Source organism: Pogona vitticeps, chromosome 1 (assembly GCF_051106095.1).
Source record: "Pogona vitticeps strain Pit_001003342236 chromosome 1, PviZW2.1, whole genome shotgun sequence".
NCBI lineage: Eukaryota > Metazoa > Chordata > Lepidosauria > Squamata > Agamidae > Pogona > Pogona vitticeps.
The window spans coordinates 70,775,767-70,799,263 of NC_135783.1; the positions used below are offsets into that span (position 1 = coordinate 70,775,767).

General features: G+C 39.4%; 1 protein-coding gene and 1 long non-coding RNA gene across 7 annotated transcripts in view; one reads left to right on the forward strand and one right to left on the reverse strand.

Annotated features, from left to right (window-relative positions):
* ARID1B (AT-rich interaction domain 1B) overlaps positions 1–12,078 on the reverse strand; it is a 475,555-nt gene extending 463,477 nt beyond the window's left edge. For 5 of the 6 annotated variants that reach the window (XM_072994947.2, XM_072994944.2, XM_072994937.2 and 2 more), the window contains exons 1-2: positions 11,940–12,074; positions 9,780–11,711 (exon numbers count right to left, since the gene is read on the reverse strand). In XM_072994947.2, coding sequence (XP_072851048.2) covers positions 9,780–11,648 — 1,869 coding nt within the window. In that variant the 5' untranslated portion in view covers positions 11,649–11,711; positions 11,940–12,074. Of the gene's footprint in view, positions 1–9,779; positions 11,712–11,939 lie in introns of all 6 variants that reach the window. The other variant, XM_072994953.2, reaches the window with a different exon arrangement.
* A 1,184-nt stretch (positions 12,079–13,262) lies between these two features.
* LOC140705858 (uncharacterized) lies at positions 13,263–17,379 on the forward strand. The gene is made up of 2 exons (XR_012085434.2): positions 13,263–14,817; positions 16,259–17,379. It is a non-coding gene; the product is annotated as an uncharacterized LOC140705858 (long non-coding RNA).
* The last annotated feature ends 6,118 nt before the right edge of the window (positions 17,380–23,497 follow it).

Below are 23,497 nucleotides of genomic sequence, written 5' to 3' on the forward strand. Positions count from 1 at the left end.
CAAATGAAACACCAAGAAATACACACTGAGAACTGTGTGCAAACCAAACATTTAATGGAATAAATCCAGCTTTGCAAACATGTGCCTAGGGTTGAGTGGCAGTAACAAATAGTAGTCCTAAAATTAGCATTATTCTCTCCACAATTCTCCGAGCCCATCTCTCATAATGGCTGAAATCCTGTTCATATATGTTCTGCAGTGTAAAGCTGATGTTTCCATCAACAAGGCATTTCTTTTTAAATTAAACATTTCCCCCCTCATCACAAAGCTCCTACAGGTCTTGAGTAAATCCCCTTCATCAGTAGAACCTATGAAGGCTGGGGTACATGAGAGGAAGGTCTTTAATTAGCAGATTACCATGGGTATTTGTAATTAAAGACTTCCCCTTCCAGTTTCTTGACCCCCATGGATTCTTGACAATGAAAGTGATGATTTAAGACCCATAATGGCTTTGTGACAAGAGGAGAAAATATTTAATTTCCAAAAAATTGCCCAGATTGATTAGCCTTTCAGTATGGAACTTACACAACAAGATTTCAGTCAATATGTAACTCTTTGGCTAAACAGCCTCTAATCACATAACATACAAACACTTATGAAAATATATTTGCACTCAGAAAGCAGTGTATCTAAACCTGAAGTATCATATCATTAATAAAGGTAAAAGGAAGATTATTCATACAATCTTGAAATTATAATAGTATCTCATGATCGAGACAATAGCTTTTCTCATTTTTGGTAGTATGTAGGAAACAACTACATGTGACACACCAAACACATATACTATGGTCTCTGGTCAGCCACCATACATACACAGCTGCAGGATTGCACTTGCCTCAATAGGTCACAACTTTCCCTTACAAGTCTGTTCTAAACCGAACAGACCCATTCAACTGAGAAACCTCCTTTGTAAAACAAGAATCCAACAAACCCAAACAAATATTTTTCTATTTTCACAAAGCAACAGAGGCATGAGGCACTTCAAAGATTTATTGTAGCATGTGTTTTCATAGATTGCAATCCATTTCATCAGAGGTGTAGTGTATAATCTTATTGGTTTGGGAATATACACACGGTGTACATGGTCACAGGCAGGATTAGAATGCAAAAAGGAGTGCCTGCAACATTTACTGTACATTACTAACATTAGTTATCAACAAAACTGCTAGTAGCAACATATACTTGCTTCTAGGATTTTCTGTGAATTTCCCCAAAAGACATAGACACTCCTTTTCAAACTCCTGAAAATTAATTTTGGAATTTGGCACGAAGAAACTTTCTATAACAGTGTTATGTATTTTTATTCAGAATCAAATGCCAATGTGCTTTGTGAGACACATTCCAAGTAAGTGTGTGTAGGATTGAAGCCCCAGAGGCATAAAGGCAAGAGAACATGCACCATTTCTCCACCAAAATTGTGCACACCTATGGTTTATATCACCAGACTTCACAATTAATAAGAATTTTCATTATGCACCTTCCCGCTGTAAGCTTGCTTATCCTTAGGTATAATTCAAATGGCTCTAATATTTTGACCTTTCATCACAGAGGTTCAGCAAATCCTATTTATATCTAGACAATTCAAACTGAGAAAACTCAGGTTTCAATCAAATTCCCTCTAACTTTCTGGAGCGCTAGGCAGGGCCCTGCCCTGTGCACGCAGGATTCCCACTACAACCAGAAGCAAAAGGCCAGCGACCAGAAGCAAATGGGCAGCAACACTGGCTTGGCTGTGCGGCCCCAATCCAGTGCTGTGTGGGAGCACACCTGCACAGTTTAGAGGTAATGTTGGTTTCAATAAAGAACTGCCTGTAATAAATATGGATTTAAAATGATAAAATCCTATTTTAAACTACTGTCATCCTTTCAAATAATAAGATGTTTTTATGTCTATGAAACAGAAATGCAATCTTTGGTTCTCTTCTCTTTTACAAAATATCCAAAGGTTTTCTTTGTCAAGAGAGTCTAGGCTGTAATTTAGATTAAATATAAAGAAAAATAACGATAAAACTGAAGTTATTATCATGAAATCATTTAGCTTCTTAAATGGCAAGGCAAAGCAGGATCATGTTGTAGCATGCAAAAATGTAGCAGATTTACTTGGAGGCTGTTGATGGTAGCATTATGAAGCAAAATACAATGCACACAAAGAAGAAAACAAGTATAAGGGACCTATATTGTTGCAAAGCAGTGACAGATTATTTCCACAACACAAACATATTAATTCTCCCTAATTCTGAACAGACTGGTTCAAAAAAGAAAATTAAATCACACAGGAACCACCTGTTTAAAAAAGGTTTTTGTCATAGTGTAGGTGTGAAGAGACAACTGTTTCATTGCCAGCAGGAACATTATTGTTTGCAGTTACGATCAATGAGATGTAAGTTTATCAGTGAAAAATGTAGCTATTCATTAGTTTTTCTACAACCTATTAATTCATTTGAACACTCAGTCTAGAAAATAATGATAACCTCCTGTCTGTCCATCCTGTGATAATGCAGACAAAAATGAATTGAGGAGGTATAAGCAGCAGCATCTATAAAGCACAGTAAATGCTAGTTAACACATGTTGTTCAAGGAAAGATGGTATTTGACAGATTGATACATCCTTGTGTAGTCCTTATTTCTTAATTCTTAGCTGCTTTCTACCTAATCATTATTTAAAAGGGACCTGTGGGAAGAGAATCAGCCAAACTAATTTTAATAAGGTAAGTCCACATTCTTCCTTAAAATATTTATCAGTTCTGTAACAACCTGAGTAGCAGCTTCAGTCTCACATATTCTCGACTAACAGTACACTCTTATGTATATTTACTCAAAAATAAGTGCAAACATATTTATTAAATGTATACTCCTTTTTCTGATGAAAAATGGGGCTTACTCCATAGTAAACTGCTATACAGCACAAATTATCTGGTAAACAAACAACTCTAATAATTATTAAAGACAAGAGAAAGGGATGAAATATGAAAGATAGTTAAACCTATCTAGAATGGCTTCATTTGTTTTCAGCAGAAGCAAACATAGATAATATAATCTATAATATAGTCCAGAAGACATCCCAGGTATTTAAACAGAAAATCTAAGTGTTTAGAGCTTGAAGGAAAATGGGACAGGATTGAATGTGATAATAATTATGTGCTGTCAAGTTAATTCTGACTTATGGCGACCCTTCTCATGGTTTTCAGGTAGGGAGTATTCAGAAGTGGTTTACTGTTCCTTTCTTACATTTCTAAAATAAAAGGAAACTTAACATTAAAAAGACCATTACTTTAGATATATTCTATATGAAGTTGCTAAACTTAATTTTTAATTTGTAAAAACAGTTACACTGTTAATTGATTTTCTTCCTTTGTGCTCCATGTGTTTTCTACAGAAAAGTATCATAAACAATCCCTCTTTTTAATATTACTTATAGTAAATGGTAACAACTATTACATAAACTGTTAAAATATCAATCAACATGTCTCAACATACAAATAAAATATGTTTTATTGTTCAAGACACTGTAAATATTTTACACTCCATCCACTTTTGACAACATATTTAATTATTTACTATTGATAAGCAAACTGAAAGTGACCAATTGAATTCAAGTGTCCCTAACCTAAGATTTAAATGAAGACTACAGAAGAATCATACTCTGCTAAGCCCACTAAATAAATACTGCTGATACAAAGAGAACAAAAATATCTTTCTTAATGCTTGCTACAATTAGTTTAATACTGTAGTTCTAATGCTTGTTTGTTCACTGATTCATGTATATCTTTTGCCAAACCAAAGTTTTAATATGATCTCCATGCGAAATGGCACTGTGAGGAACACCAGCCACTGCCTTTTATAGATTTCTATCTTGTTAACACAATCTAAAAGAGACTAGTTTGTAAGTGAGTCCTAAGTGGTTCTATGTATCAAATTAAGCCCTCAGACATCCCTGTGGAATCACGTTTTACCAATATTTTGCAAACTGACACCCTTACACCAAAGACATCATCTGAAGAAGGGGGGGGGGAAGGAAAGATATATACATGTGAAGAATAAGCAATATTATTTCACATCTGAGATGATTATTTAAACATTAGAACATGTGGCCAGCTATCCATGGACATTTTTACCAGAGCAAATATATGCTCATAAAGACATACATTAGAATGATCTTGTGCTTAGAAAATGTCTCCTCTTAATTATCCATTTCATAGGAACATGCAATGGAACTTGCATCTGATGAATGTGTCTAATGGATCCTAGCTCACAAAAGCCTATGTCATAATAACATATGTCTTTGAAGTCTCAAAGACCTTCTGGAAGTTTTACATATGAACAGATTTATCTGATGTTAAAACTATTGAAATGGACCCTAAGTTAAGAGCTTAAGTTAACTACTTGAGATGTTAACATCATGTCATGCTTTATGACACTCTGTGTGACACAGCCATTGGAAAACACAATCTTAAGCCCTTTTGTGTTGGGAAATTAAGGCTTTGGGAAACTGGAAGCATTTTGCACATCTATGCCTTTTTGCACATGTCTATAATCCCTCTCTGTGCTGTGGTTTTGGGCACAGAAATGGCTTATGACAGCTCTCCTGTGACATAAGATGTTAGTATGGGAAACAGATTTTTGGATCAGATTGTCAATTAAAGAGGTTCTGAAGTGTTAAAAACTGAAGCAAAATTAATTTTATGTAAGTATTTAATTGCTTCATAAAAATACTTATTTTTATAAATAAATATTATTATTTTTACTCTAAACAAGCAAATAATTCTCAACTACGTGGATACTTCTACAGAACTACAAGTAAGGATTCATATGTATGAAGAAAACAGCAGGCAACACAGGGAAAGAGCCGACTCTAAATTATTTCTATTTCTTTTTGAAAATCAAATGTCAAAACCACTGAGGCACACTGGCATGGCAAATCTGAACTAATTTAGATACTACCCACAAAAGATTAAAAGAAGCTTTGAGGGCTATATAAATAGCCTCAAAATTGATAAATTCAGATTTATCCAGACAAAATAATAATAATAGGAATGCTGAAATTTACTCCAATAGTTTAGCCTATCAGAACTAAAGACTACTGGGATCTGAAATTCTCAAGGTCTGAGCAGGCTCAGCAAGTGAGGTACCATTTCTTTACACAACTATAGAAGCTCTTTAGTACTTCTTAATAAATGTCAGATTTTAATTTTTTTACTGAGATGTAAGGTGCTCTGGCTGCAGGTAGAGGCAAATAATGGACCAAAACACATTCTATATAATACTGCTGCATAACTTGTAGTCAATGAGTGTTTCAGGTGACTCACACTAGGTTTAATAAAACTCTCCCTTCTGCACACTTTCAGGACTATCCTCTAAAAAGTGAGATTTCAGTCGTGAGGCAAACTGAAAAGTGCACACGAAGATATGAAACAGCTAAATTAAGTCTGCTTCTATAAAATTCTACAATCTAGTTAGTGTGATGTATTTATTGCATTAAATACTCTCTACCAGTCTTTCAATACCTATTGGGGCAAGAATATCAAATGCAGCAAGCATTCGTATGCACCCTACTATATACTGCATGTATCTCAGAAACAAGGCCTAATTTTTAAAGAAGCATTGACACCTATTAATTATCTATTGCTTTAGCCAATTAAATACATGTTCCGTTTTATGTTTTTCAGAAAGAAAAAAAGCACACAATTTAGTCTTGGGTCTAACGCAGTAAGACAGTGAAATCCTGCATAAAAGGAAATAACTTACCACTCATTTTATATCCAGCATACTTGTATACAATTTCTGCTTGAAAACTCAATATTCCATCCATCTGAATACCTCAGAAACCAGTAGTACATACTGATTCCCCACAGTGCTAATAATATAATTACAAGCAATGATAGATGCTATTAATTCTTGATATTGTTCCTTTGCAACAGTTTTCTAGATTTAGGATTATGATCAGAAACCCAGTTCTGAACAACAGAGAATGAGGAAAAATGTTCTTCTATTAGTATATTAATCTATAGACATCCAACTGACATTTATCAGAAAGTCACCAGACACTGGTCCTTCTTCAGCCGTCCTTACTGAAAACAAAGCTCAGGGAAAAGATAAGGCAGCTGACATAAACTGAGGTTTCGAAGAAAGCTATTTTAATAGAGAATTCCCACACAAGGACAAGAATTATGCATTTTCTTTAAGTTGGGTGTTAGACTGTTTTTCCTTGTGATTACCCAGTATTCACTAGAGTCAGGTATTCCATGAAAAAAAATGAAACGGTAAACATGTAGTATTGTATTTCACATTCTACATATTACACCCTTGGAGCATGCACTGTGATGTAAAATAAACTGAATCACGTGACTTAGTGTTCATCCTACACAAACAAAAAAATTGATAAATAATATAAAAATATTTGACATGATCATGTGTTTCCCTAGTCACATATTATCCTGAATTTTATATGGAGTCACATTAAGGCTACGAAAATGATTGTGCAGTATTACTCCAGACGTTTGTGTTTCTTCCTCTTTTCCTGTAGTAAGAAATTCCTTTCAACTGTCAGCTTTCATAAAAGCAACTAATGTTCTTTTATTTAAATGGTATTACAAAGCAAATGAAATATAAAATCCTGTTGCCTCAACTCCCCCACATTAAAAACCAACAGAGATCAATAAGAAATAATTTCATCAATCTTGAAAACAACATATTGTATTCTATCTTCTTTCATTTAACAGGAAATATTAAAGCAATTATAGTAAGAATCACAAATTATACCGTGCACATCTATGCATATATGATTATATATTAATATGCATGCATATGCACACATGTGCAATTCTAAATAGATACAACACACATATATTTGGCTGAGTACCAGACCTAGCTTACTCACATGTGCTAGCAAATATGTTGTTCTACACATTTCAAATATACAGAGCTTTCACGCCCAGGAGTGTAATAGGGAAAATGTGTACCTCTTAGCTTTCAGCATGTTATATTCAAAATTACAAAGAGAAAATGCCATTTTCTCTATAAATAAGATGCAGATCTTTTTGTAAAGAAATACCAGTTTAGGTCCATTATCTTATGTGTATTCATCAGTTGCTCAGTTGCTAAATGGTGTTAAAAAGGACCAAAGTATAAGTAATTTATACTCATTACAAATAACAGTATCAAAATATTAAACAATAGCAGCAAAGAACAGAAGCTTCCCTGAATACCTTTTATAAATCACATTTAATATATTATGGCATTAAACAGCTATTTACAACTATAAGCAGGGCATGAACTAGTTAAACAAAAACTGTGTTTCCAAGGGTCATGATAAGGGCATAATGATTTTGTTCTCATTCCAATAGAAATTAAATATTTGTAACAATTCTTAACAGGGAGAAATAGCACACAAAAGTAGCCTTCACCTAAATCCCACTTTGCTATAGCTTTTCTATTCATTAAAGTTAAATATTTAAATAGTCTATTGTTTAAAACAAAGAAGACAAAGGAAATCTTCTAAAATTAATTATGAGATTATACATACGCATATTCATTACCTAAAGGTTTCTACTAACCCTTTTATCTCAGAAAATTCAAAGGAAAAAAAAGATTAACTCATTGAATTCTTACTTCCTCAAAAAGCAAGTTGCTGGGAAGAACAAGAGAAACTAAAACAAAACACCAGTAATTTTTAGACAATAGACTAACTAATATGTTTTCAGTCTTTCGAAGGTTTAGGTGGGTTTTTTTTTTTTTAGTTAACCCACCATTCAATGCTGCAGTCATTGCCTGTTCTAGGACACAATCATTCTAAACTGTCTTTTACTCTGAAAGCAAGCCTTTTGGAGTTCTCAAAGAGAGTAAACGGGAATTTATTTCTCTAAAACCTGTTCTTAAAATATATATTAAAAGATTTCACATTATATAATAAGGCTGTATTGGTAAAGAAGGCCCTGTTAAAATTGAAATATATTGCTGTTCCACTTTAACATAATTCATCGCAGTAAAAATCAAAGCATAAAGTTGCATTTTGTTTTTGCATTAACATAACTAAAAGAAGCATGTTGCCTGACGTTTTTGATCTAAGAAATTCAAACACCAAACCATTAAGAAAAATTAATTCTCCAGAAACATAAATGAACAAAAAGTGGGGATATTAACAAATACTTATCTAACCCAAAATACTGTATTATCTAAAGATGTGAGAAACACAAAAAAAAGCTAATAAACATAAAAATGAAAATAACAATACCAAAAAAGTAAGAGCTATATAATACTATGCAGGATAGGTATGATGTTATGACTCAATCAGTCAAAATGCAGAAATCTTACAAAAGCAGCACATATTTTCATATTTTGCTTGCTCTAATGTTGCTTGACCAAATGTTTTAAATATTTATTCTTGCTCCCTTAATTTAAAAAAAAAACACCCCATAACAACGTTTAAAGTTGATAAACAAAGCAGGTACACATCAATCTAAAATTAAAGAAAGATACAAATGACCACCAACACTTAAATTTTTTTTTAAGATGACTGAATTTAATATAATAGCCATTGGTTTGCTGAATCTCTGTTAAGATCAGCTTTCTAAAGATGACTGCCAATTATTTCAGATCCTTCTAACAACATGTAACCTTGTATCTGTGAGCAAAATTGCTCAGCTATTATTTGTGGCAAGAATTTTTGTGACTGTACTGCTCAGCAATTCTATTTACATCAGCAATGCTAAATGCCCAATGGTGAGAGAGGAGCCAATCAGATGGCAGATTAGATGTCAACTCAGAGGCAGCTGTCTGGAGACTATTACAGCCAGTTTACCTCCACAATTCAAATTCCAAACCTTGCAAAGGAGATCAAGTCACTCTTTAGGCTCAGACTGCCGAGCAAGAAACATCAAGAGTGCTGAGCTCTTTCCTATGCATTTAAAGGTGACTAAACAAGACAACTTATAGAAACACTGCCCAGTCACCGTACAATACCTCCTGATCTGCTAATTCACAGAATATATAAACTGATCCAAAACTGTATGCAATCTCACTCAACCACTGACTAGATAGTTTAATGCTGAGGCCTTTTTTAATCATGAAAACACCTCTCACTCTATGTAACAGAAGCCTTATTAAGAGGGGAAAAATAAGATTTCACAATTTATTTCGAACAATGACATTTTAACATGACTTTAAACTGTTTTTATGCGTGTTACAAAGCCTTGAGAAACATGTGACAAGAGAAAGACATCTGAAGAAGAAGGATGAGAAGCTGTTTAAAAAATCGGTAGAGTACACACCTACAAGGAGACTTACAGTTTCTGCTGGATTTCAGTATACAACTGCATCCAAAAGCAACACGAATTGCTAACAACCTGAAAGGTCTATTTCCTTATTAAGAGACATAATCAGGGCACAGCACGGCAATGTTATAACCAGCAGAGCCTCCAAAATGACACGGGTTCCTCCCTTTCCTACTCCGAAGGGGTGTTCCTATGGGCCTTCTGTGTTCAGATTTCTAATAAGTCTAAGAGTAGGAACACTGGGTGGTGTAGAGTGGGTCTCATGTATTGTTCAACTGTATATCAACACCAGGGTCTTATTTTTTCAGCTGGAAATTCATTCCCCCGTGATATCTCTCGGTAACCTAATCAGAGTCAGACACTGTGCATTATTCAGCCCTGTTAGGGAGAGGCAGCAAGGAGTTGAGAGGGAGCAGGGGGAAAAGTAAATGGGAAAGAAAGTAAGGATTACATGGAGGAACACATACACACATAAAGTGAAAGGGCACATCCAGAGTTCGTGGTGGTTACCTGGCTCCTGCTGATGGGCTGTCCTGTGTTTCCAGGGCTCATAGCTGGATGGCTCCTTTGTTGTGCTGCTGCCCAGGCTGGGTTTGCAGCTCCATACTGGGAACCCACGTCCTTGCCCATGACCATGCCTGCTGCTGCTGCTGCCTGCTGACTTCCTGGGGCGGTTGCTGCTGCTGCTGCTGCTCCGGCTCCTGCTCCTACTCCCTGAGTCTGCTGTTGCGATGGGGCAGCCCCGGGGTTGGTATAATCGGCGTAACCCGTGCCATAGCTCCTCATCATGGGGCTGGGGGAAGTCAGGAGCTGGTTCAAGGTTGGGGTGGCCCCGGACGGGTGTTGGTTTTGCCCCGAGAACCTTTGGAAGCCCGCCGCCCCAGACGCCTTGCCCAGGCTGCCCCCTCCGCCGGGGCCCAGCATCATGCTCTGCTGGTGCTGCCTGGGGGAGCCCAGCACCCCAAAGGCGGAAGACGGTCCCCCATAGCCGCCACCACCGCCTGCTGCAGCCGCCGCCGCCGCCACGGTTCCTGCTCCTCCTCCTCCTCCCGCGCTGCTGCTGCCGCCGCCGCTGCCAGTGCCGCCGCCGCCAGGCCGGCCGTAAGCGCCCGAGTAGTGATTGTACTGGCTGTTGGCGTAGCCTTCGTGCGAGTTGGGTAGGGGGTCCATGCTGTTGGGGGCCGCCGCGGGGTGCATTAGCCCCATCCCGGGGCTTTGTTGTCCGCCATGTTGATCAAAGCAAGGCCCGGCCCGGCTCGCTAAGGAGGCGCCTCCGCTGCTGCTGCCGCCGCCGCCGCCGCCGCTGCCAGCGTTGCCGTAATAGCTATTAAACTCCGAGACACCCACCGCTGAGGGGCCGCCGCCGCCGCCACCTCCTCCTCCTCCTCCGCTGCCCGCTCCCTGAGGTGGCGGCTGCTGTTGTTGCTGAGGCGGCGGCGGCGGCTGTCCGCCCAAAGGTCCCAACCTGGGGTGGTCGTAGCGGCTGCTGAGGTGCTGCTCCCCCATTTTGTCCGCCGGCGGCGGCGTCGCTGCTTCCTCGTCCCCGCCTTTATTCGGCAGGGGCTGAGGCGGCGGCTGGCTCTGGGGCTCGGCCCGTCCCCCCAAGCCACTGTCTTTTCCTCCATGTTGCTGCTGCTGCTGCTCCATGTCTGCGCTGTTGGGCTGAGCAGCGCCGCCGCCGCCGCCGTTGTTGTTGCTGCTGCTGCTGCTACCGCCGCCGCCGTTGTTGTTGTTATTCTGCATCGGATGGGGCTGAGGCGGAGGCGGCTGAGGCTGGAACTGATTTAGCTGTGGATGTTGCTGAAGTGCGTGGTGGTGGTGGTGGTGGTGGTGGTGAGGACGGTGGTGAGCATGGGGGTGCTGGGCATGGAGGTGAGCTGGGTGCGGGTGATGGTGCTGGGCATGGGGGTGGTGGGAAGGTGCGGCGGTCGGGTGCTCGCCTCCAACGCTTTTCAACTTGTGGTTGGAGAGCAGCCCCGTCTCCATCGTCGGAGCAGAAAAAGAGGTGGAAGATAAACCCGACGAGCTCCCCGCTTCTTTCGAAGCCGATTCCGAGGAAAAGCTGCCGCCGCTGCTGTTACTGGTAGTGGTGGTGGTAGCGTTGTTGTTATGACCGCCGGCGGCGGCGGCAGCAGCAGCAGCAGAAGTTGCATTATGGGCCATGTTCAGTTCATTATGGTGATGGAGATGGTGTTCTACATTATTCAAGCTGCTGCTGCTCTTGTTAGTCCCATCTACGACCCCTAAGAGAGCCCCCGATCCAGCAGTTCCTACGGTGCCAGAGCTAAGATCCTGGCTTAAGTTGCTCGGCAAACTCGGGGTTTTGCCCTTGTTCTTCTTGTTCGCACCCGCCGGAGCCGCTGCTATTTGCGCGGCCATGATCGTTGCAACATTGCAAGAGTTGGGTGGGAATCAATTAACAACCACCACCACCCCGACGGCCTGGAAAAATAGGACAAAACAAATGTGGGGGGGAAAGGAGAGGAGCAAAGGGGGGAAATAGCCGAAAAGACCCCCCGTAAAGGAAACTAGATTTGATTACACACATAGACACACAAAAATCCTGCTGATTATTCCTGACGCGCGCGCGCATAAGACGATTTTTTTTAATGACCGAAACTCCCCTCCCCAAGTCCTTGATGGAGATTAAAAATTGTAAGAATGCCTTACGGTCTGTGCCTGTTCCTGCTGTGTGATTTCATGCTGAAAGTTTTTTTTCCCCAGGTTTAAATGAAACTTTTTTTTTCTTTTCCTCTCTAACCCGGATATGGGTAAATACACGTCTGGCTGAGCCTATCTGGCCCAGCATGGCATGCGGAGAGGGAGGGGGAGAGGCAAAGAGAAGGAGAGCGAGCACTAACAACTATTATCCACTTCTCTCTGATTACTCCGGGGCACATGGAAAACGCGGACTGGATTTCTCTTCCGCTTTTTGTGGCAGCTGGGCTGGCGAGGGTACATACAGAAGGGAAGAGACACGCACTTCACAGCCGCTCTTCGGCAGTTGGCACCCAGGGCTGTAAAAGGAGGGACGGGTGCTTGCCTCCCTCTTTTGTTGTATTCCCCCCCTTAATCTTGTAAAAGCGAGAAATATGATTAAATCAAAGCTAGCTCCCTGCCAATTATGTTGATACCTTCTAGAACCCATTATGTGCGGAGTTTTAACTCTGTCTCTGAATTCTCACCCCCAATCGCCCTAGCAAAAGCATCAGTTTCCACTGCCTTTTAGCACAAATTTGTAAAAATCACCTGAAAACTGTAATGATAATTTATAACATTCAGTATAAGATCACATTCTCATATAGAGCCATAAAAGGCAACACGATACGTTTACAAAATATGTGATGACCTTTCTGTGATGTGAAAATATGTTTCTGTATATAAATACAGCAGCCAGTAGCACTAAACAAAGGTCTGCTTTTTTTTTATTTGCTTCCTATGCAAAGGCACATCCAGCCTCCTTTTACATCTATCAAGGTGCTGGATAATTGTGAACATATATAAATCAGCCAGGTAGCATTTACACACTACCTAAAACCATGAAAAGGGAACAAGGACTTGTATAGTCTTTGGCAAAAATTGAAATGCTGTAGACCAGTGGTCAGGGAACGGGTAAATTACCCCAAATGGGGTAAAAATTAAAATCCTGGGGGTAATGAGGGTGGTTGTGGCAGCGTGACCCTCCTCATTAGCCTCAGACATTTTATTTGCGTCCATACTGTGTGTAGGTGGGCATTCCTTCACCGGGAGAGCGAGCGCTGGCAAGGAGGCCCCCTTCCCGCCCCACCTCACCTGAGCTCATGGCCGGTGGACCTGCCGGCCCTGCAGTGCCCACCTCCCTTCACCAAGGACGTGCTTTCCTGGCAGCATGGCAGCCGCAGATCCCGGGAGAGCGCAGAGGCGGGGGGGGGGGGTCGGCCGCAGACGGCGAGAGCGGAGGGGTGGGATAATGTTGGCGTATATAAAATTTTTTGGGGGGGGAAAGATTAAAAAGTTCCCTGATCCCTGCTGTAGACTGTCCCCTGTCATCAGGGCTGGTGGCCCATAAATGATATGTGTGAATCATATCATTCATAGGTTTAGCAGCCCTAGTATTCAGAACTAAATCACTAGCTGGTTCTTTCCAGCTAGGTATATTAAAGGTTGGTACATAAGGCTGCAGTCCTATGACCATTTTACTTTGGAGTAAGCCCTATATATGCTCACTGGAAGGACAGATCCTGAAGCTGAGGCTCCAATACATTGGCCATCTGATGAGAAGAGAAGACTCCCTGGAAAAGACCCTGATGTTGGGAAAGTGTGAAGGCAAGAGGAGAAGGGGACGTCAGAGGATGAGATGGTTGGACAGTGTCATCGAAACTACCAAGATGAATTTGACCCAACTCCGGGAGGCAGTAGAAGACAGGAGGGCCTGGTGTGCTCTGGTCCACGGGGTCACGAAGAGTCAGACATGACAACAACAAAACATCAACAAGCCCTATATAACTTCATTATTACTTACTTTTAGTAGATGTATATAGAATCTGCTGCAGCATTACAATCCTAGGCTTTCTTACTACTTGAGCATAGAAAGATGCCTTACTCTAAACTGGACAATTACATCACTGAACCTTACTGGGTAATCTTGGGCGAGCCACTCTCTTTTAGCTTCGAGCATTTCACAGGATTCTTGTGAGGATGGGGGTGCGGAACTACCTATGATGCCTTGAGCTCACAGGGATGGGCAAGATATATGTGTGATTAAATTAATCATAACCCAGTATTGTCAACTGTGAGTTATAGCATGTTCCCTTTTTCTGAGTCCTATCCAGAGCTGTCAGAGATTGAACCTAGGATCTTTTGACATGTAAAGCATATGCTTTAAAGTTGAGCCATGTCTCCTTTCCATGGCTTGAGAGTATCTTCCAGCAAAGTCATTAAGAAATATAAGGGACTAAGTCTGACCTCTAAGTCTGGTTCTTCAAGTAATAATGTTCAGTCAGATTCCATGTTCTATCCACCAAGTAGAACAGCCTCATTTCAATGACACTGTACAGACAAAATGTATATAGATGTCATGACTAGTGAATTGCAGGTTATAAAACTGAATATCACAACTATCAAATATCAATCTGTTTCAGTACTTAAGGTATACTTTAATTCATTGATTAACTGATATATTGGCTAAAATCCTGTTGCACAGTTGCACAAGTGGTGTAAGTTTCAGAAACAAATAATCTCAAATTAAGAAATCTCTGTAGACATTATTTGCTGTATGCCATGTCCCATACAACAGACAATGTCTATAGAGATTTGTATCTTGAATCAGTTCACTTCCCAAAGTTACACTGTTTACAACAGGATTTCAGCTATTGATTTAAAAGCAAGTCACCCTGTTCAAATAAGAATTACTGGTTGACTTGCATCCCTTGAATATATGTACAGTATGTTAATCTGAGTATTTCACCCTTTCATGTTCAGAAAAATGCTGGATTTTGATTATCAGCTTTGACTATACAATCCTAGACAGTGGTTGAGGATGCATTTTCACAATTATTGCTGAATTTTGGTAATAATCACTATAATTTTCCTTAATGCAAATATTTTCATGGTAGGTAAGAAGCTAGATGGGGAGGGGGGATATGTATGCATGTATGTATGAGAGAGAGAGAGAGAGAGAGAGAGAGAGAGAGAGAATAATATCAGTCCACTAAAAAACCAAAGAAGTGAGAAAATCCACAATACAGAATTGATGATACATTTTAAAATGTGCATCGGGAGCATACAAATTATGTTTTATTATTCCTTTTTCTAAGATCTGTTTTTTTTTCCCCTGTTCTCTGGATAACATACTCTTACCAAATAATAATACATTGTATACTTTTTTTGCTGACTGTACTATTCTCAAAGGCAAGATTTGCTAAATTTGTGGCCAGCAGCCTGTGGCAGCAACATTTCTGCATTTGCTACAGTGTCCAGCTGTCTCAAAGTCCTAATAATCATTTACATTAATGATGCCTTTAATAGAATTATTACATATGGGGCTGTTTTCAACATTTTCAGTTAATTTGTATGCAGAGCAAGAATTTCCTAAAGAGAGTAAAACATTTTCAGCACTGTCGTTATGTCCCTAAACAATGAAATTACATCTGCTGTATGTAAAGCATGGTAGATAATCCAAAGAATGATTACTTCCAATTTTGTTAAATTATTAGCCACAGAAATGACTTGCATTTATATAATAGTAGGCTGCCACTACTGGCATTTAAAAATTAATATATAGTTTAATGCAATTAATATGCACTATACAGAGATATCCCTAAAACACCATATTCTCATCCATCAACTAAGCCAATGAGAGGGATGCCATTAACTTAAAAGCAAGCAACAGATCACACCATCTCTGTAAATCAAAGCATAGTCTATTAAATTGTGATATCTTGTCACTACCATAAAAACATTTATTGTGCCCAAAGTAACCATTATTTCATTACATATATAATGGATCATATAATGAATTATAATACCACCACAACTAAACTGGGTTTTCCTTATGATGTCTTTGGTAGTTTTTTTAACCCAATCCCAATTATACCCTTTGGGTGCAACCCTTCAAAAAGTGATAACTAAAAATGCAGTCCTGTTCATACTTATCTGCCAATTTGTTCATTGTAAGTTTAACTGAAATATATGAAATTACAGTCCATCTGTAATGAATAAACCCATCTCTCATTTTTAGTGATGGCATTTATGCTGGATTGTGCCCCTAATTTTCTGATGTTTCTGAATTCAGCTATATTTTAATAACAACAGTCTTTCAATTTTTGTTTAGTTTAATTAATTTACCATTCTGCAGAAACCCAAACTGTTATATGGTTAGACACTGATACAATGCAAGTAATTCTAGTTGGAAAATCATGTGCATACCCAAGGGTCATTATAGTCTGTAACAACAAGAAATGGCAATTCTGTACAAACTCTTAGAAAAGGTATATATATCATCTTTGCAGAAGGAAGAATAACGGAACTGTAAGATGAATTCGTGCCAAGTCATCCATCAGCTTTTGCCAAGAGAATACTACATCTTTGTTATTGAGGCTTTTTGACATTTTCTCCTAGATTTTCTTCTTCACTATAGTCAAACACTCACTAATTGTACACATTAAACCTCATAAGCTGATTTTGAACACTTTCATATGCAAATAAAGAAAGAGAAATGTCTACTTGTGTATATTTATTATATGAATATTTTAAAATAAAGAATAAACTTGGTTAAGCATTTATTCTTTCAGACATTTACACTTAAGTTGAAATGGGTAGTTTAAAATTCTGATAAGATATATTAACCATAACTCACTGGAGGATTACAATATTGTTTCACTTACTCTAAGTAAGTTCTATACAAGATTATAAAATTCAGGATACTTCTATATTATTTCTGTATGTGATTTAAATGGCCATTTTGGGAAACATTGGAAGCTGAAGGTATTAGTTCACTGTATTCCAATTATCTCAAGATATAATTTGGTTTCCCAGCACAAGCAAATCAGTCTGTTGACAACACATACCAGCTTTAATCCCTAGTAGCTGATGCCACACCTTAAAGCAGACAGAAAGTGTTACAATCTGTGCAAAGAGCACACCAAATAAAGCAATTATAAATATCATTCCATATAGCAATTCATGTTAAATTTCCTTATATTGTATCAGTTTAGCCTATAAAAGTTCAAAAGTAATAGTTTTTGTACTATTAATAAGATACCACAATCTACAATTACTATGCAAAGTCCATATCTAACTGCAAGTTCTGCCATCTTTTCTTACCACTTTGAGTTTTGTGCTGATTATTTCTTTAACTTTTTCTCATAGCATTGAACATATCTGCATTTTTCAGCTGTTTTCAACAGGGCAGGCTTTAATCATTTGGTATAATTGATCAATTCTATTCTTAATACGTAGCAGATTTTAAAATACGTAATACTTGTACAGAGAGGTCAGTAGCTTTATAGAATGTAATCCTGTTGAAAAATAACATTTCATGTAAAGGAAGGTGTAAGCCTTGCATCTCTGCACTTTATTTTTTCATGTGTGAATATTAATAATCATGGTAAATAAAGGAGTACTGTGTGAATGCTACTGGTCATTAGTGTACATTAATGGTAAAAATATGCACACTCTATCAGTCACACTTGACAGGAAAAAATAATGTTTGACACAGTCTGTAGGCAAACAATTTATCGTGGAGCCACATGATATCTTGAAAGGGCATTAGAACTACACCAGCACCAGTAGTGCAAATTAATTACGTGCAAGTTTATTTTCTCCATAAACTTTTGAAAGTTGCATGAAGAGAAACTCCTATCACTAGTCATTCATTACCTTTTAAGTCAGGGGTGTCCAACCTTTCACCTTCCCTGGGCCACATTAGAAGATGAAAATTTGGTTTGGGCCACACATAAATTTGGTTTGGGCCGCATGGGGGGGGCAGCCCTAGCTGTCCTCTGCAGCCCCGCTCCAAGCGCGCTTACCGGCAGCTGCAATCTCAGACAGCAGAGGCTGCCAGCTTCGACTTTATGGGGCCGGGAGGGGGTCCAGCTATTGACGGGCACAGCACAATGCAGTCACACAGCCCCCCTTCCCCTCCCCTCCCGCTCCTTCCTTCCCTCTCCCTCCCCCACCGTTGTGACGTGCCCCAGCTGCATTCCGGCCGCAAGCGCCGTCAGTGTAACTTGAAACTTTGGAATTTCTTTTAAAATAAAAAATTGCACTGGGCCACATTACAAGCCGACCTGGGCTGCATGCGGCCCCTGGGCCGCAGGTTGGACAAGCCTGTTTTAAGTGATGCATAATAAGCATGTGTATGCATAGTCAATAGACGAATAGTTAAAACTCGAATGTATGTGCAACCGGTCTTTTTTTTTTTAAGAGGCAGGAAGTGTTTCCCTTGTTGCTTTGGCTTTCTGTGTATCTCCTCAATGCTCTAAATAAGCTATAAAATAAGTTTTTTCATTGTGTAACTCAGATGTCCTTCTCAAGACAGACTATCTCATGATGGGCAGGCACAAGTAAATTGTGAGCCCTGTCTCAAAACACAGGAGGTGGTTGGGTATACAGGTATGAAGCTTTCGTTATCATAGATTCCTTGTTCCATTTCCTTAAAAATGGGTCATGAGATTAATTCCATGAGTATTTGTAGTAATAAATGTTGGGATTGTATAAAGTACCTTTCCAAGCAAGTGCCATAATTTCTCCCATCTATTATCTGTCTTGGATTAGTGTGCGAGAATGTATAAATCCCAAGACTGATAGGCTGAGGATTTATAAAAGCCTCTACTCAAAAATTGGAGCAGGATTGGGCCATACTAAGTACCTGCACCATATCACATACATCATATAGCTCTGCCCCTAAGTATCTGTGCCAACAGCATGAACATATCCAAGAGAAAGACAGTTGTATGGAGAGAGGCTGCTATGTGACTCAGGACCAGCATTTGGAGGCATTACTTTTGTGTACTACAACTTCCATAGTATGCCTGCCTCGTGTATCATTGTTTATCTTAAGATCAATCCAGAGTGTGATCTTTGCTTTATGTCATATTGGCAGTCCTTTGAAGCTGCTTAATAGCACAGGGCGAGTATTTGTTACATGTGCCTTTGAACTGTCTCTAAGGCCTAGTGCTCACAGAGGCAGTAAACAGAGTTTCTCATTTGGATTGCAGCTGGGGATGCATATGAGTTGATATGACCGGATATTAGAGAGAGACTGGCTTTTTCTCTGATGCATCAGCTATTTTTAGTGGAAAATATTCAATTGTGTGACTCCCCCAACCCATACCTGCAGTTTGAACCAGAACAGCTTGGACACACCTCAGAAAGAAATAGGTCTTTTTTTGGTTCTACAGGACTGGCTTGGTTTGGTTTGGTTTTTCCTATGATAAACAATTATTTTTCCCAAATGAAACATGATACAGTTTTTCCCCTCTTTTCTTACCACTTCAGGACAGGTCTTACTAAATCCAGTGTTAAAGCTTGTATTAGATGCCCTTCTTTTTAAACTGAGGAAATATTCTTTCTTGATGACCCTCAGAACATTGCAGGGATGACTGTACAAAACCACTGCTTTTTCTTTATTGCCCACTAAAGAAACATTTATGATTAACCAGAAAAAAGAACTCGACCATTCTCCTCAGCTCGCGGCACTGGCTTCAGTAATGTCTTCCCTTCGTGTATGGCCTGCTTCAACTAAACTGTTGGAATTGCAATATAAAAATTCTATATCAGTAACACTAACCACTTATGAAGATGAGCAAGATTGCAAGTCATTGCTCAGGTGGGTTTTAGAGAAACTCATATCAGCAAATGTGTTTTTCCCATGTACTGCAGGGCATGGTGTAAAATTATCCCTTCAAAAGGTCAGTTATGTAGGAGACTGAGAAAACTATGAATTTTCTAGGATCAAGTGCTAGAATATTGTTACTACTTGGGACACCTGGATTTTAGGTACACTTGAGTAGTGGAAATAAATTTAGCTATTAACCATTTTTTTAAGTTGCAAAGAGGGGAGCTTGCCTGTGGCTATAATGAATGTATAGCTGAACAAGTGGAATATTTCTTGGATTCTTGATATGTTTGCTACGGCAATATTTTTCTGTGAAAATATATGACCAATTACTATACTTTAAACAGGAGTCCATAGTGCAGAATATGATGTTCAGGTCACACATTATACATTCCTCAATATATTATTATTGTAGATTTTAATTGTTTTATTTGTTTGTGCACAATATGTTGTGAGCCACCCTGAGTAGACTCCTATCTAGAAGGGCAGGATATAAATCCAATAATAAATAAACAAAATAAACCTGCAAGAATACTGTATGTTGGAACTGAATATGCAAAGAAAATGTCAGGGTGCATTAAATTTACCACTGTACAACTGTATATGCTACATACTTTGCTAGCCTAGACCATATTACAGTACAAGAGGAATAATCAAATCAAGGAAAACTTTCAGTGTGTGGAACACTCTGTATAATCGGGAGTGATAGATAATGCCCTTGAATTTGCAAAGTGCCATCTAGTGGCTAACTTGTTCAGCTGCGCATTATGTTCCAGTGAGGTAAATATTTAAGGGCATGTTGGGAATAGCAGCCATGTCTTAAAGCAGGCATAAAAGACACAAAAAGGTTTCTTCTCTCACACACTTCTGCAAGCACATCTTACTACAACTAACACATTGCATGAGATCTAAATAATAACAGCACCATCTGTGGATTTATACAAGTAAAATTGTTATATGCTGTCAAGTCAGAACCAAATTTTAGCAATCTAAATAGGGCTTTCAAGACAACTGAAGTATGTAAGGAGTGGTTTTACCAGTTCCAATCCCCCAGGCTGAGTGGGGATTTGAACCCTGTTTTCCAGAGTCCTAGTCTATCACTCTATCCACTACACCACACTGGGAACCTACAAGTAGAATTAAGGTGAATTTAACCAGGCTGCCAAATAAGAAGAAAAGCTAGAGGGCCAATGCCAGGTGTAGAGCTCTTGCTTCTGGGAACCGTAGTCACTTGGTACTTTTCAAAACTGGTCTGCTAGCAAAGGGGTCTTGAACACACTTCAAAGGAGCAAAAGAACCACCTGCTTCCCATGAGAGTGTTGACCCATTGCCAGGAAGGAACAATACTTCTGTGAGAAGTCATCCTTTCAGTGGCTTCTTCTGTATGACTCTGTTATGGCTTGACCAATATATTTTGCTGCTTGAGGCACAGCAGCAGATAGCACATCGCCGTCCAGTCCAAGTCAAACTCTACACATGTCTCGCCAAGTTTTAAGTTCTTCAGGGAAGATACTTTTTCCACCACCCTTACAAGTATGTCTGGCGAGAACAGGAGAGACAGCCTTTTCAATGACTGTTCCCTCCCAAGGAGGCCAAGCTGCGTGCACACACTATGTTGTCCTTCTCCAAACAAGCAAAAACTTTTCTGCTCAGGCAGCCTTATGGCAACTGACCAAATACCAAAAACACAGCATAAATGGGAGATGCTGAGCTTTCTGCCTTCTCCTAATTTATGCTGGGATACCTGGTTGGGTGAAGTGGATAGAGTGATGGACTAGGACTCAGGAAACCTGAGTTGAAATCCTCATACAGCTATGGAAGCTCCCCAGGGATGCGGAACTGGTAACACCACTCCTTAAATATCTCATTTACTTTAAAAGCCCTATTAGGATCATTATAAATCAGTTATGACTTGATGGCACTTAACACATAATTTATGTTGGTTGGATCATTCAGTGAGCTGAATTATGGCTGTGGATCAGGCATCAGGAGTTCAGTCCCCTACTTGCTTTCCAGAAGAAAAGCCAGCCTGTGTAGCCTTGGCAAGGTGCACAGTCCTAGACTGCCACAGAAGAACTGAATGGTAAACCATTTCGGAATACCTAAATAAACCCCAGCAAGGGTCACCCTAAGTTGGAATTGACTTAATGGCACATAGTTATTACTTAATGGGCTTTTAAACAGTTTTAACATTGTTTTCTTATTTGGTGGTTCTTTTTATACATTAACATATTTAATTTCTTTTCTGTCTTTTAAGTACACTGTAAACTGTCTTGAATCAATTGATTGGAAGAAAGGTCAGAAATAAATAAAATCAATGAAGGGGTTACAGTTGACCTCACCATCTTACTTTGGCACATGAGGCACAAAACCCTACAAGTACCTGTGCCCATCCCTGTCAATAAAACACAGTAACAATCAAGCAAATAATATTCATTCATTCATTCATTCATTCATTCATTCATTCATTCATTTCATTTCATTTCATTTCATTTCATTTCAATACTACCCATCTGGTCTAGGGCCACTTTGTTTACAACACAACATACAACAATATAATTAAATTAGCAATCTGACAACAACAATGATTACTACTACTGCTACTGCTACTGCTACTACTATGACAATGACTACTACTACTACTACTAATAAAAATAATAATAATAGTAATAATAATAACCTTTATTGTCAACACATAACATGTGTGCAGTGAAATTAAATGAGCCTCCATTGGTAAAACCACACAAAGCACAAAACAGAGAATACATTCAGACACAAAATACATTCCCAACCTTCTAAACAAATCCCCAACCTCAGGAATACCGAGGCTAGGCACACATTTCCACATACATACATACATACATACATACATACATACATACATACATACATACATACATACATACATACATACATACATACATACATACATACATACATACATACATACATACATACATACATACATACATACATACATACATACATACATACATACATACAGTGGTGCCTCGACTTACGAACGTCTTGACTTGTGATCAGTTTGAATTACGACCAGCTCTGGCCACAAAATTTTGCTTTGACTAGCGACCGGAGTTTTACGATGCGAGCAGAAAAAAGGTGGCGGGAAAGGCGGGGAATTTAAACTGCTAACCATTGGTCGGCAAAGAGGCTGCTTCTCTGTGGCTCTTTCACCCCAGCGGTTAGAGGGTGTGCATTCGGAGGAGGCTTCGGACTGCCTGTTACTGCTTTCTGTTTTTTAAAATGCCTGTTCTGAGTGAGTACAAGGTTTTGCAGGGTTGTTTCTGTACAGCGTTATGTCCACCTGTGTCCCATCTCTAGTGTTGATATTTATTCTTTCCACCCAATAACCTGCCCACCATGTTCTGGACATGTTGAAGTTTCCATAGTAGCCTCATGGACAGCCCCATGTAGAGTGTACTGCAGTAGTCTAATCTTGAGACTACCGGAGCCTGGATCAGCATGGTGAGGTACCTGGTGTCAAGGTAGGGACGCAGATGGGCAATCTGCCTGAGGTGGAAATAGTCAGACAAGACAACAGATGAAATTTGAGTGTCCATTGACAGTGTTGGGTCCAGTAGGACATCGAAACTATAAACCACATCCTTTGCAGAGAGAGTAGGACCCCAAAGGAAAGGGAGGTACCCAATCTGCAGATAACTGGAACACCCACCTGAAGGACCTCCATCTTGTCTAGGTTCAGCCTCAACCTGTTGACCCCCATCCACCCCAGTCTGCAGCCAGGTACAGCTCAAAGGACAGCATCCACTGCAGAAGGGTAAAAGGAGAGACCGTTGCATGTCATCAGCCTATTGATGACACAAAACTCTTGAGTCTCTGGATGACCTCCCCCACTGGCTTCATATAACTGTTAAATAGCAACAGCTAT